At 44.9% G+C, this 15,547-nt stretch overlaps 3 protein-coding genes across 7 annotated transcripts; 2 read left to right on the forward strand and 1 right to left on the reverse strand.

Moving 5' to 3' along the window:
• The first annotated feature begins 2,558 nt into the window (after positions 1-2,558).
• Positions 2,559-4,261, forward strand: RBM8A (RNA binding motif protein 8A). 2 transcript variants are annotated; one of them, XM_032848162.1, is made up of 6 exons: positions 2,559-2,691; positions 2,970-3,029; positions 3,150-3,227; positions 3,412-3,548; positions 3,858-3,994; positions 4,092-4,261. In XM_032848162.1, exons 1-6 carry the CDS (start codon positions 2,625-2,627, stop codon positions 4,135-4,137), a joined length of 525 nt encoding a protein of 174 aa, XP_032704053.1. In that variant the 5' UTR covers positions 2,559-2,624; the 3' UTR covers positions 4,138-4,261. The 2 variants fall into 2 exon arrangements, with proteins under 2 accessions (XP_032704053.1, XP_032704054.1); XM_032848163.1 differs by having other exon boundaries at positions 3,153-3,227.
• On the reverse strand, positions 3,437-10,801 carry LOC116861530 (gonadotropin-releasing hormone II receptor-like). Of its 2 annotated transcripts, none has more exons than XM_032848165.1 (3): positions 8,697-9,206; positions 5,526-5,733; positions 3,437-5,013 (listed from the first exon to the last, which is right to left on the reverse strand). In XM_032848165.1, exons 1-3 carry the CDS (start codon positions 9,204-9,206, stop codon positions 4,601-4,603), a joined length of 1,131 nt encoding a protein of 376 aa, XP_032704056.1. In that variant the 3' UTR covers positions 3,437-4,600. The 2 variants fall into 2 exon arrangements, with proteins under 2 accessions (XP_032704056.1, XP_032704055.1); XM_032848164.1 differs by lacking the exon at positions 3,437-5,013 and adding an exon at positions 10,725-10,801 and having other exon boundaries at positions 5,310-5,733; positions 8,697-8,917.
• Positions 9,818-15,322, forward strand: PEX11B (peroxisomal biogenesis factor 11 beta). Of its 3 annotated transcripts, none has more exons than XM_032848158.1 (4): positions 9,818-9,938; positions 10,746-10,861; positions 11,278-11,479; positions 14,120-15,322. In XM_032848158.1, the coding sequence occupies exons 1-4, from the start codon at positions 9,883-9,885 to the stop codon at positions 14,523-14,525; spliced, it is 780 nt and encodes a 259-aa protein (XP_032704049.1). In that variant the 5' UTR covers positions 9,818-9,882; the 3' UTR covers positions 14,526-15,322. The 3 variants fall into 3 exon arrangements, with proteins under 3 accessions (XP_032704049.1, XP_032704050.1, XP_032704051.1); XM_032848159.1 differs by lacking the exon at positions 9,818-9,938 and adding an exon at positions 9,974-10,127; XM_032848160.1 differs by lacking the exon at positions 9,818-9,938 and adding an exon at positions 10,481-10,605.
• Positions 15,323-15,547: the final 225 nt, after the last annotated feature.

Genomic DNA, 15,547 nt, shown 5'->3' on the forward strand with positions numbered 1-15,547 from the left:
TTTAAAAATTTATTTATTTTTTTATTTGAGAGAGAGAGAAAGCATGAGAGATCACCAGTAGGAGGTAGGGGCAGAGGGAGAAGCAGACTCCCTGCTATGCAGGGAGCCTGAAAGGCAGACGCTTAACTGACTTAGCCACCCAGACACCCACATTTTTCATTTTTATTTAGTTATAGTCTAATCTGAAACTGTCATAGAAAAAAATACAGATTTTACATTTATGCCAGTGATATTTAAACTCAGTATAAACAAGTCAGTCTACTTAATTAACAAGTCAGTCTACTTAAGGAAAAATACTAATCAAGGAACAGCATGGGGGACTATCTGTGATTGAGAAAAATCATGAATACTCAAATACTTGAAGTTGAGAAATTACTGCCTACAAGATAGAATTCCAAAATTCTTAGCATGGCATACATTTTGGCCCCAACCTGTACTTTCAGCTTTATCTCCTAACCACACAGCATCAGGCAAACAGAATTTCTTGCCATTCTGGGATCTGTTCCTTCAATAAGTATCAAATGTCTGTGAGCCAGACACTGGTCTAAACTGTTAAGGATATCATAAATAAGAGTGTCTGCCATAAGGATTACACTCTAATGGGAAATCAACAATAAACAAGATAGAAAGTAAACAAGGTTAATTAGATCAGCATTTAAGCTCTGTGAAGGAAATAAACACAGTGACAGATAATAGAGAACCCTTCGATTCTGTTAGTATTTTGGGGAGACCTAAAGGATGAGGCTGAATGAGCCATGTGAAGAGCTGGAGCAAGAGCATCAGGAACAGGAAGTTCTAGAAGTCCTGAGATGGGAAAGGAGACAACATAATTGAGGGAAAATATAGGAAGAGCTTAATGAGAGGGAATTTGGTGATGGAAGTTGTTGTAAAGAGGCAGAGCAGGTGGTGTTTGAATTTTATTCCAAGTGCAAAAATAAGGAAAGGTTTTTGGTAGGGATGTGACCAGCTGATTTTTACAAAGATCACACTACCTACCGTGGTGAATGGGTTAGTGTCTCTTAGTCTCAGTACAAGTGCTTCGCCTGGAAAACTACCCAGTCTAAAAGGCCCAGTTCAAATGGAAGCCTTCTTATTCCCAGTCCTATTATAAACTTGCTTTATACTGCCATAACAATTTTATGACAGCAATTATCACTCTCATAATATAGATAAAATGATTGTTAATAATGTAATTATTTTTCCCTCTATTGCCAGCACCTTCTCTTATTAGATATACACATTATAACTGTTTGATTAAAAAATTAATAAGTAAGTGAATGTGCAGTCCACTATCGTTGAAGGCCTACATCAGGATTGCAGAATTTGGGGGCAATATGGGTTTGGCCTCCTAGGCAAAAAACTCCTAGGTTTTTAACATGAAATACCTGCACCATTCCCGAAGATGCTAAAGTCCCTATTTTGTTTACAGCTATGATTTTTTCCCCCTTAATTTCCGGAGGTGGTGGGTGTTAGGTCCCCCCCAAAATGGGTACCCCAATAATAGGTCTGTGATTAAAGGAGCGAGACTGATACAAAGCAAAGGTCAAGCAAAGCTTTATTTCACGCCAAGCATCAAGAATCAGACTGACCATCAAACAGACAGGTCAGGGACGCCCCTTACAGAGGACAACCCCTCCTTCCTTTCCAGACTAAACTTTTATAGAGCAAAGGCCATGTGGTTGGGCCTGGCCACACACAGGTGGCTAACTGAATTACAATGCACCCCACAGTAGCCATGGAAACTAGCCCATCACCTAGGTAGCTAGGAGACAGTATGCGCCCCCACTGATTCAATACCTCCACCTGGCCTGACCCACCCTTGTACTTGGGCTTTGTTACCTGGAGCTGGTTTCCGGGACTTGTTTTTAAGTCCCCTGGGTGAAGGGGAGCAGGGACTGTTTAAGGGTTAAACAACAAAGTTATTGTTTAACCTCAATGGAAGCCTCTGACTAAAAATATAAAATAGGTCCTTAAAGTGGGAAGAGTTTGAGAGTTTATCTTAAAAGAAGAAGAAAAAAAAAAAAAAAAGCTGCAGCAGCAGCTTATACCTGTCTCACCAATCCTAGTTCAGGGACAACCAGGTCTGTTAGTTTCCTTGAGAGAGACATTCGGTGCTGCACGAACCAGAAGCAGCTTTTTGAGCCACCATTGCTGACTGAACTATTTTTTAAAAATGTTACATCACAGGTCCAGCTACTCCTCAGAACAGCGTATGGGTCTAGAATTTTTTAGAGCGAAAGACATTCTTCAAGTTCCATTTCCTAGTATGGAGTCCAAGGAGATGGAAAACAATCTTCTAATAAATTAGGCAGTGCCTCGCTGTCAGTAGTATTTCTCCTCGGCTGCCCTAATCAGTAGGAGACCGTTGCCTACACCTACCCACTAGCTGTCCCGTAGAGCGCTGTTCCATTCAGGTCACCACCTACTCAAGATGGCTACAGGAACACTTCCGTCATCTTCCCGAACTAGGCCCGCCTTCATTTGCGTATTTTCACCGCGCCGGGGGCGGGACTCAGAATTAGCTTTTGATTGGGCAACTTAACCAGCGACCTTTCCCCTCCGCGACAGTTTCCCGAGGTGCCTAGTGCCTGAGCGGCAAGGGCGAGAGTAAGAAGGCAGGCAAGATGGCGGACGTGCTGGATCTTCATGAGGCTGGGGGCGAGGATTTCGCCATGGATGAGGATGGGGACGGTGAGGACAGTGGAGGCGGCTGCGGGAAGCGGGGAAGGTGCGAGAGAAGGGAGTTAGTAGGAAAATAATTCCCTTTCCCGGCAGGGAGGATGGGAGTCGGGGAACCGGGTTTCGGTTGGATTAGAGAGTGCGCCCCCTTCGGGAGGAATGGGGGCGGGACCGGGAAGGGAATGGGACTGAAGGTGGTGTGGGGCTGCTTTCAGATCTGTCTCTAAAGAGACTATTGGTACAAATACCCGTTATTTTTGTTACTCATTCTTTTACTTCTGGGGCTCCAGAGAGCATCCACAAACTAAAAGAAAAGGCGAAGAAACGGAAGGGCCGCGGCTTTGGCTCCGGTGAGTGTGGGGAAAATGGGTCTAGAATGGCGACAGATACGAGTTTTGGAGTCCCCGTTCAGACTCATGGGGAACAGTGGGAGAATGGGTTTCTGGTGATCTCTTGTATGTTCCCTATAGAAGAAGGGTCTCGAGCGCGGATGCGTGAGGATTATGACAGCGTGGAGCAGGATGGTGATGAACCTGGACCACAACGCTGTAAGTAAAATGGAGCCTGTAGGGATCTGTGTTTGTAGTGAATTATGGACCAATGAAATAAAGTCCAGTAGGAATGGGGTCGGATATACCTTAACCAATCTCAGGAATCCCCTCTTACTCCACTCTTTGTGATCTTGTTTGAAGTTTTTCTCTTGTGCTCAAACCTCCCTCCCTTCCCCAACAGCTGTTGAAGGCTGGATTCTGTTTGTCACTGGAGTCCATGAGGAAGCCACTGAAGAAGACATCCATGACAAATTTGCAGAGTATGGGGAAATAAAAAACATCCACCTCAATCTGGACAGGCGTACAGGATACCTGAAGGTATCCTAAGTGATACCCTATTGCTTCTCTCCCCCATAACCTTTAGACAGCATTGATAATTCTCCCATGTTTGCTGTGATTGGCCAAGAGCAAAGTTGAAATAAAATGAGATTGAAAATTGATTTTGTCAGACATAGCAAAGAGATGGAAGCATTTTGTATATACAATAAGGATATATGAGGTATATTTGTTGTTTAAAAGGTACAGAATTTTGTATTTGGGTATGAGTTTAGATTTGAGGAAGAAGATGCTTAGGTGATGTTTGGTGGAATATGAGGGTTTTGATCTCTGTCTTTTCTCTTGTCCCAGGGGTATACTCTAGTTGAGTATGAAACATACAAGGAGGCCCAGGCTGCTATGGAGGGACTCAATGGCCAGGATTTGATGGGACAGCCGATCAGTGTGGACTGGTGTTTTGTTCGGGGTCCACCTAAGGGCAAGAGGAGGTAAAGTGGAGAGGGGAAAATCTTGGTGAAGAGTCATAAGCAAAACAGAATAAGGACGTTGTATTATGTTCTCTGATGGGCCCTTCCTTTTCCCTAGAGGTGGCCGAAGACGCAGCAGGAGTCCAGACCGGAGGCGGCGCTGACAGGTCCTCTGTTGTCCAGATGTTCTCTCCAGAGATTCTGTTTGACCATGCAGCCTTGGAGAAATAGGGCTGGGATGGAACTCACCATGTTTATATTTAATCTCTCACCCTACTTGCTTAGTGGGTTTGGTTTTTTTTTTTTTTTTTTTTTTTTTGAGTTACGAATAAATGTCCCATTTTTGTTTTGTACATTTAAAATTATTTTCCTCTTCTAACATTGCAAGTTCCGAAGCACTATTTACAGTAAGGCAGTATAGGTCACTGTGAAGATGCTTCTAGGGCCTCAATTCTGTGTGAATTTCTACATTAAATATAGTCTCAAGTCTTAGCTAGGATCAAAGTAGAGACACTGCTCAGTACTTTTTCTTGGAAGCTAAGAGAGCAGGGGTGGAAGTGATGTGTCCTTGTGATATTAAAGCATAATTGTTTTGTTCCTATATACTCTGTACCATGCAGATGGATGTTATAGGAATGTCTCTTTTGTTTCTCCTGTCCTTCCTGCTGCCATATTTGTTTGTACTTGCAGCTGTCTAAGGGCTTGAATATCCTGTTGGGGCATTCTCTCAGAACCTTTTTCCCTGGAAGAGTCTGTACTGACTTCTTCTTGCCTTCTTCGGCAGCCAAGGGTAAAGGCCCCATAGAGGAGAGGATCCAGAGGAGCATTGAGGAGGCCAAAAAGGAAAAGGATGTGGCTGAGGCTTGGGGGGACTTCGGTTAGCATGGTGGGAGAGAACCAGTACCACAGCCCCAGCAGGTAATAAGGTGTCCAGCAGAGGATGAAAGTCACCAAGACGAGTAGGGCCAGTCGCAAGGCCCGCAGACGAACACGGGAGCGATTGTCTAAGGAGCGACGGAGGGCAAATTTACCGGCAGGGGCTGGGAATTTAGAAAACATACTCAAATTCAGAACCATTCAGCTTCTGAATTGAGTGTAGGCTGAACAGGCAGGGATGATGAGCTGGAGTTCTCCTGATATAAGGAAGAGAATGTAGCAAATAGGAGGTAATGTTACACATCCTCTTCCCTTCCCAGATTGGGACTAAATGCTCCCCCCTTCTCCCCCAGGGATTATGACAGACATGCTGGAGGAAAGGTTTTGATTGGGGTATGGTGTTAGGAAGCTACTGAGACTACCTGGAGACCTGATGGTATCTAAGACTAAATATTGACCACCTTTCTCCTTAATCCTTGCCCAGCTAACTCAACAATGAAGGGTGGCTAGAGGCTGGTTAGAATTGAAGGCATTTAGAAAATACTTGCAGCATCAGATGCTAGAGGGATGGTTACAATGTCACTTCTGGTTTGCTAGAAAACTATCAGATCAGTAAATGAGGCTAGAGGCAATAGTTCTGAGGGTATGGGTTAGGGCCTGGGGATTGGAGTCTCACCATGGTTCCCCTTCTTTGTCTGGAGACTAGATACACTGAGGACAATGCGGCTATAGCAGATGGTCATGACAGTCTGTGGCAGCAGAAAGAGGCAGAAGGTGAAGAGGTTATAGGTGATTTCTTGCCATCGAGCCTTGAAGCTGCCTTTGGTGACACACTGAGTGAAGGGGACTGGGCCAGCTCGGCGGACGGTGTGGAACAGGAACAGCTGGAGTGGAGTTTGAGGACTATTAGAAGTGGTCCTCCTTCATCCTTCTCACTAGTCGTACTTTCCCAGTTCATCCTTAATTCTCTGCAGAGCTGGGTAGTGCTGAGTTCATCTATAGTGCCATATTTAAAAGGTTAAAAACTTGAGATTCCGTTTTCCCTTTAGGCTACAGAGCTAATCAAGTTTGTTAAATCCCGGGATTTAAAGAATCTTGCCTTTACAAGTACTGTTCTAACATTGCACTTCGTAAAATTTCTACCACCTCACCAACATTTTTAGCTGAAGTGTTTTTTGTTTTTTTTTTTTTTGATGTGTCTAATTCTGTGGAAAAAGAAATTTTGTATAAATGGGTGCTGCTAAAATTTCAGGCCATTTTGCAGCCACTCTGTGAAGTGACCTTTAGTGATAGTCTTATGTACAATAATTATAACAGTGAAACAATGTTAAGTAATAAAATTTAACATTTTCCAAATGCTGTTGGCTGCCCCTCCCCCTTTTTGGTAAATTGCTGAGTTTTTGGTTTGAATCCTAAAGAGTATTTTTCAGTTAAGAGCTTCAGGGTTAATACCTTGGTTCAGATAAGGCAGACTGAGTCACTATTAGTTTGATAAAAGGCAAGCTTAGTGGTCTTGGATTCCCAGATATAAGGCATTTGGGAAAGTGATTTCAGCAATGAGGAACTTTTAGGAAAGGTGAATAGTATCAGCCACAGACACAACTGAATGGCTTGGGGTTAAGATCAGCTTACTCTGAGCTAGCCGGGGAATGGTTTTTCCCCTTCCCATCTTGAGTCCATATATTTGTAGGGTTTTTGGTTGGTTGGTTTTGTTTTGCACTGTCCCTAGATACATCTGATAGATTGTGAAAAGGGGTTTAAAAATAAGCAAGGCTTCTGGACTTAGAGTTTGGTCTGTACTTCTGCCTTTCCTTCCCCCTATTATATGCAGTTTACCACCTATTATATAAAGCTTCCTTTCAACCACTTGTGATACTTAGAAACTTGAGCCTTCAAAGATAATTTCTGACTTTTCCAGTACTCCCTCACCACACTAACACCACACTTAAGAAGAGGGTTTTTTATTGACATATTAGTCCTGGAAGGTAGGATTAATATTTTAAATAGAACATACGGTAATGCAGAATTTATACAAGAGGATGCTAATTTGGAACCAAAAATACCATCTTTTACACATGTATCATAATGTTATCAGTTTGCCATTGAAGCAAATGGAGATTACAGTTGTCAGAATGTAACAAAGGATGAAACTCCTATCCAATATCTTGTGGCCAATAGGTTTCAAGTGATTTAGCCAAAGTCATACAGCTAGTTAGTAGTAGAGCTTAGACTCAGAAAAAACAAAAAAATGCAACAGAAACAGGCTTCTACCTCCCAGTCCACATCTAAAATTTGCTTCATATAAACAACTTTAATACCTTTTGCACTGAGGCAGCAATGCTTCTTTTTAAAGCTTTGGGTAGCAGAGGTTCCTGCTTGCAACATTGTTGGAAACGTTATTTTTTGCCTTAGAACTATAGTCAGACTAACTTTTGGTAGTTCTATTTCTAATATTTGAGGATTTAGGGATCAAATTTTAAATCTGATTCTATAATGCATTATTCCAGAGCCCCTTCTAGGTAGAAAATCCTAGTCCTGGTCTCCCAAGATGCTGCTCTACTCCTTCCCCCAGAGGGTGATGTGGTTTTGATTTTTGGTCTTAAAGGAATTGCTTCATATTTCCTTCTTTTCTATATTTCTAGTTCATTATCAATACATAATATGTGATAACTGGTACTCAAGTTCGGATGCTCTGTTTTCTTTCCAGTTTTCACGATAAAGCTAGAGTAAAAAAATACAAATCTGATATGTCACTTTCTACCTTTTACCTTAGTCTCTCTCCACTGTCCTCAGGAAAAAGTACAAGCTTAATATCTGGAACCTGGCTCTTCCTTCCCATCCAGGCTCATTACTCACCCATTTTCTTTTTTTTTTCTTTTTTTTTTTTCTTTTTTTTTTTTTTTAAAGATTTTATTTATTTATTTGCCAGAGACAGAGGGAGAGAGAGTGAGCAAGCACAGGCAGACAGAGAGGCAGGCAGAGGCAGAGGGAGAAGCAGGCTCCCCGCCAAGCAAGGAGCCCGATGTGGGACTCGATCCCAGGACGCTGGGATCATGACCTAAGCCGAAGGCAGCCGCTTAACCAACTGAGCCACCCAGGCGTCCCAACTCACCCATTTTCTAGCCCTCAACTTTAGCTACAACCACTTTGAATTCCTCTACCTTCCACCCTCCCCAGCATTCCTCCTGCTTTAACTTGTCTAAAGCCTCTCCTATTTTAATAAAATAAAAAATCAGTTGTAATGTCTTTGAGAAGTTTTCCCTGACTGTCCAAGAGTGCGTCAGACATCCTCATTGTTCTTTTAGCTTCTATTGTCACCTTTAGTATAATGCTTGACTGCATACTGTATTATAATTACATACTAATATGCCTTCTGCTCTAGTCTGAGTTTCCTGAATGCAGCTCTTCACTGCTCAGTCCTTGATAGAGCATTAGAGTGTGTCTAGGGGTGATGTACATTATTTTTTGAGTGGATGAGTGACTACCGCAGAGTTTTAACCAAAGCCCCTGACTTCACTATCTTCTTTATAGACCCACACACATGTTTCATCCCTACAGTTTTCTGCAACAATCTGCTAAAAAAGCTGGGAGGATGCAAAGAGATGAAAGCCAAGCATAGGGAAACAAAGCTAAGGGAAGAGGCATAGATAGGGTACTACTTTGAAGACAAAGGCTCTTAATGGAGATACAGATTAACATGCTGTGATCTTAATTTGCAAAACAGCAGAGGCTCCCCTCTGAGGATTAGTGGGTGACCATGGTCAAGCACACCGCTTGACTCCAAGCGCTCATGTTGTTTACCCAGATTCTTGTCACCTCTAGCCTTGGGTCCCAACAAGTCACTCACCTGGGGCAAGGCAAGCAGGAAACTAAGTCCCCAGGCTGTCCCTAGAAGTTTCCTTCCAGCTGGGCGGGGTCCAAGCAGGTGGAGTACGGCTCCCTTTCGGTCATGTCCAATGACCACAGGCAGGAAAGCTGCAGCATACATGGCCATTAGTTTCAGGAACATGAGTGTCCGACATGCGATGTCCCCGGCCAGCCACTGAACAGTGATATTCCAGATGGCATCTAGAGGCATAACCACAAAAGTGACTAGTAAGTCAGCAGCTGCTAAGTGGGCAAAGAGTCGTCGTACAGGGGAGGGACAGAGTCGGCTGGGTTGTGGCCGAGTCACTGACCACAGGACAGCCAAGTTCCCTCCAGCTGAAGAAATGAATAGCACAATAGTCACTCCCACTCGGAGCTTGGCTGCAGCTGAGAAGGTGGGCAGCTCTGAGCCCTCTACCTCTACTCCTGATCCCGCCCAGACCTCCTCCTCCTCCTCTAACCCCCGAGGGGTGCCATTGCCTGCAGACATGGTGACCTGGAAGGGAAAGGGGTGGGATGATGAAGTGTAAATATGAAGAGGTGAGCTTCGTGCACTGATTCTTCGCCCTCCTCCTGATTAGGATCTGAAGCTGGTTATTGAGAGTTTCGTCCATTAAAGCCTCTGTCTCTGGAGACTCTCCATCTGTGTCCTGGAGGTCACCTGCCCAACTGCCAGGGTCCCGCAGGGAACAGGGATCTGGTGCTGGCTTCTACTTCCATAGACTTCTTTAGCCCCTACAGCCCTGGGTTCGGCCGCAGCGCATGTGTGCGTGTGTGTTTGTGTGTGTGTTAGGGGTGTTTGGGAGCACCCCGGGGACAACCCCAACCCAGCCTCGCAGGCGAGATACTGCTGTGCCTTTTCGCCCCGCCCCTACTGCAAGCCCCGCCCCGGTCCTGAATATTTAAAGAGGAATGTACCGCCGGAGGCGTGCTTAGGAAATAGTGGCCATCCGATAAGGGTATGCTGTGATGGAGACACACCAAAAAACACGCCGGTATTGGTCCAGAGACACACGCTTCTTGATCTAGATTCCGAGGCCCGTCCCCTTCGCTTTCTTTTCTAGCGATGTTTGTCCCTCGCGAGACACCGTTGATTGTCCAGGAGGCGTGACTAGGGGCGGGAAGTGGGGCGGGAGCGGGGTTGCGGAGCTGGGGCTGCCGCTGTCATGGACGCCTGGGTTCGCTTCAGTGCTCAGAGCCAGGCCCGGGAGCGGCTGTGTAGGTGCGGCCCGAATAGGAATGGGGGTGGGGACAGAGGAGGATCCTCGTGAGGCGAGGTCCGTTCATACTACGGGGGTCAAAAAGGGTCAGCTCGGGCTACGGGGGCCCGGACGGACCGCCAGGCACTGATTTGAGCGGGCCGTGAGGAGATGATTCGTTTTTTGCTCACCGGAAAGATGGGGAAACTGAGGCACGAGTGGCCCAGCGGGGAGGCCGCTAAGGGTGGCCATGTCCACATAAGACCTACACTTTACTCACTGGGCGGTGGTGGCGTGAGGAGCATTCGCCCCGCGGTGGATAGCGGGACTCTGCCCCCCAGGGCTGAGTGGCTCTAAGTTCCCTTGTCCCCTCACCCTGTTGTCATCCGGGAACTCCTCTGCCTCCTCCTTGTCTTCCGGTTTCGATTCAGCTAGAGGGCTGAAACCTCCTAGTTAACCTACTCTGAAGAATAATCTCTCCACCTGTCCCCCACTCCCTTATATGTCAGGTATATACTCACCCTGATGTGCTCATGATGGGCCGACCCCCCTGGTGCCTTCACAGTCTACTTCAGACTTCATCATTGTCAAATCTCTTATTTTCTCAACTCCAAATAATGCCCCCAACTCCTTTTCTAGGCTGCTTTTTATCCTTACGCTTTTCCCTTCCCCTGGCATGAAGGAGAAACGGTAAGAAATGGGCATAAAGAGAAGGAAGGGGAATGTTCGCAAATGGGGAAAAGGGGAAGTCAGTACTTTCCTTTTGGAAGACATTTTTGAGAGGTAGCTTAGGGATGTCTCCACCTTACCTTGCCTGGCCTCTTCTCCAGGGCCGCCCAGTATGCCTGCTCCCTTCTTGGCCATGCACTTCAGAAACATGGGGCCAGTCCGGAGTTACAGAAGCAAATTCGACAACTGGAGGGTCACCTGAGCCTAGGAAGAAAGCGTAAGTAACCATGCTTTTGCTTTATTACTCCAACACTTCCTCCGTCCCCAGCTTCTCCCTTAGCCCTTCCTTCCTGTTCTTGACCTTCTCTGCCAGTTCTTACCCCTTATTTAGGTCTGCACTTATCCTCTGCATGCCTCTTGGTTGAGATAAGAGAGCAGGGGTAAGAAACTAGTGAAGGACAAGTTGTAGAAAACCAAACTGAAACACAAAGGGCAAGTTGGAGAAAACCAAACTGAAACACAAATTAAAATTTGAAGAAAAAAAATTTTTGAGCTGTTTCTCTTCTTAAAAAAAAAATTGTAATTATTGTTTCTATCACTTCTCGACTTTCACTTTCTTGCTTCCTCTTTCTCTGTGTCTCACTCTCTGTCTCTATTTCCAAATCCTTGCTTCTCCTTACTAATCTCCACAAGTTCTACGCCTGGGTAACTCAGCGGATGCTCTTGAGTCAGCCAAACGAGCTGTGCACTTATCAGATGTTGTCCTGCGATTCTGCATCACCGTTAGTCACCTCAATCGAGCCTTGTACTTCGCCTGTGACAATGTCCTGTGGGCTGGAAAATCTGGACTAGCCCCTCGTGTGGATCAGGAGAAGTGGGCCCAGCGTTCATTCAGGTTTGATATCCTTTTATCCTACAAGAACTTTTGTTTTTTCCATACTGCATAACTTGCCTTTTATGAGCAAAAGATCTTTCAGGGTCTTCCCAGAATATACACATCTTAATCACTCGGCTTCCAATCTTCATTTAGATTTTAAACTATCAGAGAATAGTGAATGGAGGCAGATGGAAGACAGATGCTCTTCCATGATGAATGACTAAGATTGGGCAAGATAAGTTATTATATTGCTTTAAATCTGCTTCTATCTATGCCACAGGTTATGCCTCTCACTGCCTGCTTGTTCTTTCATTCTAAAAATATTTAGGAAGTGCTTACTATGGGCCAGAGAATAAAGCAGAGAGTCAGATATGGTTCCCATTCTCACTAAGCTTCTAGTCTAGTGGGGGAGTCATATTAAGACAACTACCAAACCAGTTATTTTTGGAAATGTACAGGTGTTAGGAGATATATAACAAAGGGAGCTGATTTGGATTGAAAAGCCAGGGAAGAACTCTTTGAGAAGTAATGTTTTAGTTCAGACTTGAGGTGTGAATACAAGTTGGTCAAAGCAAACAGTAGCAGAGAAGAACTTCTCAGACAGAAGATATCCCATTCTAAGGCTTCAAACCAAGAAAAATTTTGTCAAATTAGAGAAATAGAAAGAAAGCCAGCATGATGGAGAGTGTCGAGTGAAGGACATAAGTTTGAACTGGAGATGTGGAGGGGACCAGTTCATTCATGCCAGGCCTCTTTGGCAGTGGTAGGATTTTTTGGTTTAGTTTTGTTTAAATTTTATCCTAAGTGCAATGGGTTCTGAACAGGGATGTGACATGATTCAAATTGTGTTTAAAGAAGATCTCTCTTGCTGTAGTGGAAAATGGATTGCAGTAGGGCAGAAGAGGAGGAGATGCCCTAATATGGTCAAGAGATGATGTTGGTTTAGACTAAGGTGCCTCCCAGGTGCCCCTAGATTTCATTTAAAATGGGATGTGGGGCGCCTGGGTGGCTCAGTGGGTTAAGCCTCTGCCATCGGCTCAGGTCATGATCCCAGGATTCTGGGATCGAGCCCCGCATCCTGGTCTCTGCTCAGCGGGGAGCCTGCTTCCCTTCTTCTCTCTGCCTGCCTCTCTGCCTACTTGTGATCTGTCAAATAAATAAAATCTTAAAAAAAATGAAATAAAATAAAAATAAAATGGGATAGGAAGGAAGCCATGGAGAGTTTTAAGAAGTGAAGGTAATGATGTGATTTATTATGTGAAATTAGATTGTTGGGTGCAGGGGCAAGAGTGGCCATGGAGAGACAAGTTACATGACTAAAGTGGTCATGTAACTTTAGTTTGAGCAAGAGGTGCTTGTGGCTGAGACTGTGCTGGTGGGCTGTAAGAGGAAGATGTGATTGGATTCAGGATGTGTTTTGGAGGTAGGACAATTATATTGAGTACAGACCACTATTGTCAGAGTGGATTTAAAAAAAACATGGACCGTTGGGGTGCCTGGGTGGCTCAGTCATTTGAGCATTGAACTCTTGGCTTCTGGTCAGGTCACGATCTCATGGTTGTTCGGTTGGTCGTGGGATCTCATGAGCCCCCTTCACTCCCCACCTTGGGCTCTGTGCTCAGTGGGAGTCTGCTTCAGATTCGTTCTCCCTTTCCCGCTGCCCCTCCTCACTCATGCTCTCTCTCTAAAATAAATAAATGAAATCTTAAAAAAAACAAACCAAAACTGTTCATTGGTTCATTTGCTTGTTTTTTAAGAAGGTTCCATGCCCAGCGCAGAGCACAATGTAGGGGGGCCTGAACCTAGATTAAGACCTAAACTGAGACCAAGTGTTGGACACTTAACTGACTGAGCCACCCAGGTGTCCCTGTTTGTTTGTTTAAGATTTACTTATTTATTTGTCATAGAGCACACAAGCAGGAGGAGTGGCAGGTAGAGGGAGATGGAGAAGCAGGCTCCCTGCTGAGCAAGTTGGTGTGGGCTGGGGGGGAGGGGAACTCCATCCCAGGACGCTGGGATCATTACCTGAGCCAAGGGCAAACGTTTAACCAACTGAGCTGCTGGCCAGGTGTCCCTGTTTGTTTGTTTTTTAGGTAATCTCTACACCCAACGTGGGGCTCAAACTCACAACCCCAAGATGAAGAGTAACTTTACTGACTGAGCCAACCAGGAGCCCCAAACATAAACTGTTTTTAAGGAATTGATAAATCTAACACATTTAGCAAGTTGCTTAACATTTTGGGCCTCGCTTTTTGTTTTTGTTTGTTTGTTTTAACAAAAGTATGGGATTTAAAAGATCCATAATGTGTCTGGGTCTCTGAAACAGCTGAAGCTTGTTCTCTGAAAACATTTGCATTATTATAGTTCAGGTTGAGTGTGTGTGGCTGATGGGTTGCCAAGTGGACGACTGAAATTTAAGGGTTTTCTTGGAAGGTTTGATTATGCTTCTGACTTTAAGCCAGGATCTTAAGGTACATGTAAACACAGATTAGTTACAGAAAGCTGGGGTAGTGGACAGTAGCACTTACTGCTGGTGTTCTTATGCATAATTCCTCTGTACTTACTCTGTGCTGTGGGGGGGAAATGTTTAAGCCTTCTGTTTGATATGCCAAGTGGTTATATGTGCCCTTACTGACTCTTCTGGCCTGTTTATCTCAGGTACTATCTGTTTTCCCTCATCATGAATTTGAGCCGTGATGCTTACGAGATTCGCCTACTAATGGAGCAAGAGTCTTCAGCTTGTAGCCGGCGACTGAAGGGTTCTGGGGGAGGAGTCCCAGGAGGAGTTGAAACTGCAGGACCTGGGAGTCCAGGAACTCCAGGAGGAAGCTTGCCTCAGCTGGCTCTCAAGCTTCAGCTCCAAGTCCTGCTCTTGGCTCGGGTCCTTCGAGGTCATCCCCCACTTCTGCTGGATGTGGTCAGAAATGCCTGTGATCTTTTCATTCCACTGGACAAACTAGGCCTCTGGCGCTGTGGCCCTGGGATTGTGGGGCTTTGTGGCCTTGTGTCCTCCATCCTGTCTATTCTTACTCTAATCTGCCCTTGGCTACGACTCAAGCCCTGATATTCTGGTACAGGATGAGGAGGGGATCTGAATTGGTAAGACGGAGTCTAAGATCATCCCCAGCGTACCAGCCTCATTTTAATTCTACTCCTTTGTTAAAGTTGAAATGCCAAGATTTGGGGAGTAGAGGGAGGAGCTTTGGGGAAGGTGAGGTGAAGAAAGGTAACTTGTGAAGTCAATGGGATGATTCTAATGTTCAGACATTCTGGAGCTTTTGCTTTTTCCTCCTTCATTGCAATGTCTATGTCTCTTTTGACCCTTTTTACTTTGTGTTTCTTAAGTCTATATAAGATTCTGTCTCTGCATTTTTTTTTCCCACCTTCTCAGTTTGCTGTCCCAGGAATTTGATCAGCAGAATTACTTTCTTTGGTAGGGGAGGTAGAAGGTCTGTAAGGTTCTAACTGCCTTCTTTTTTCTCACAAAGGCTGCTTGTGGCAGATTTTACCCCCTTCAGATGCCACCAAATCATAATTCTAGAGACTTTATGTCCCAGTGGATTCTCCCCTCATGCACCAGAGACTGTTTGATACTTCCTCCTTCATGTCTACCTCACCAGCCTCCCTCATGACTTGGCCCTTCCCTCTACTCACACCTGCAGATTTCTGCTTACACTTTTATTTCAGGGCTTTGTTCCCTAGCCTCTTGTCACCCCTTCTTCGCCTATCCAGAAGGATGCTCTGTCTAGCATCTTGCTGTAAATATTGTACAGTGATTCTGTGTAAATAGCTGTGGCCGTGCCCACAATGGAGAGCAAGCCTTCCAGGTCAGCATATTAAAGATCAGTTTGCTCATCAGTATCTGGTCTGGTCCTGTGTGTTCTGGTCATCTGAAGTCTCTAATTCCTGTTACTGTGGTGTGGGTGTTCCGTGGGATTAGCCACTAATATCATCACCCAGAGACTTTTTTTGAACACCTACACTATGCAGTGTATATACTGAAGAGGTAGAGATACAAAGAGCTAAGAAGCTCCACGGTCCCAACTTTAGAAGTTTATAGCCTACTTAAGAATATGGGGTCTAATA

Source organism: Lontra canadensis, unplaced genomic scaffold, assembly GCF_010015895.1.
Source record: "Lontra canadensis isolate GAN:19392208 unplaced genomic scaffold, GSC_riverotter_1.0 scaffold200, whole genome shotgun sequence".
Taxonomy (NCBI): domain Eukaryota; kingdom Metazoa; phylum Chordata; class Mammalia; order Carnivora; family Mustelidae; genus Lontra; species Lontra canadensis.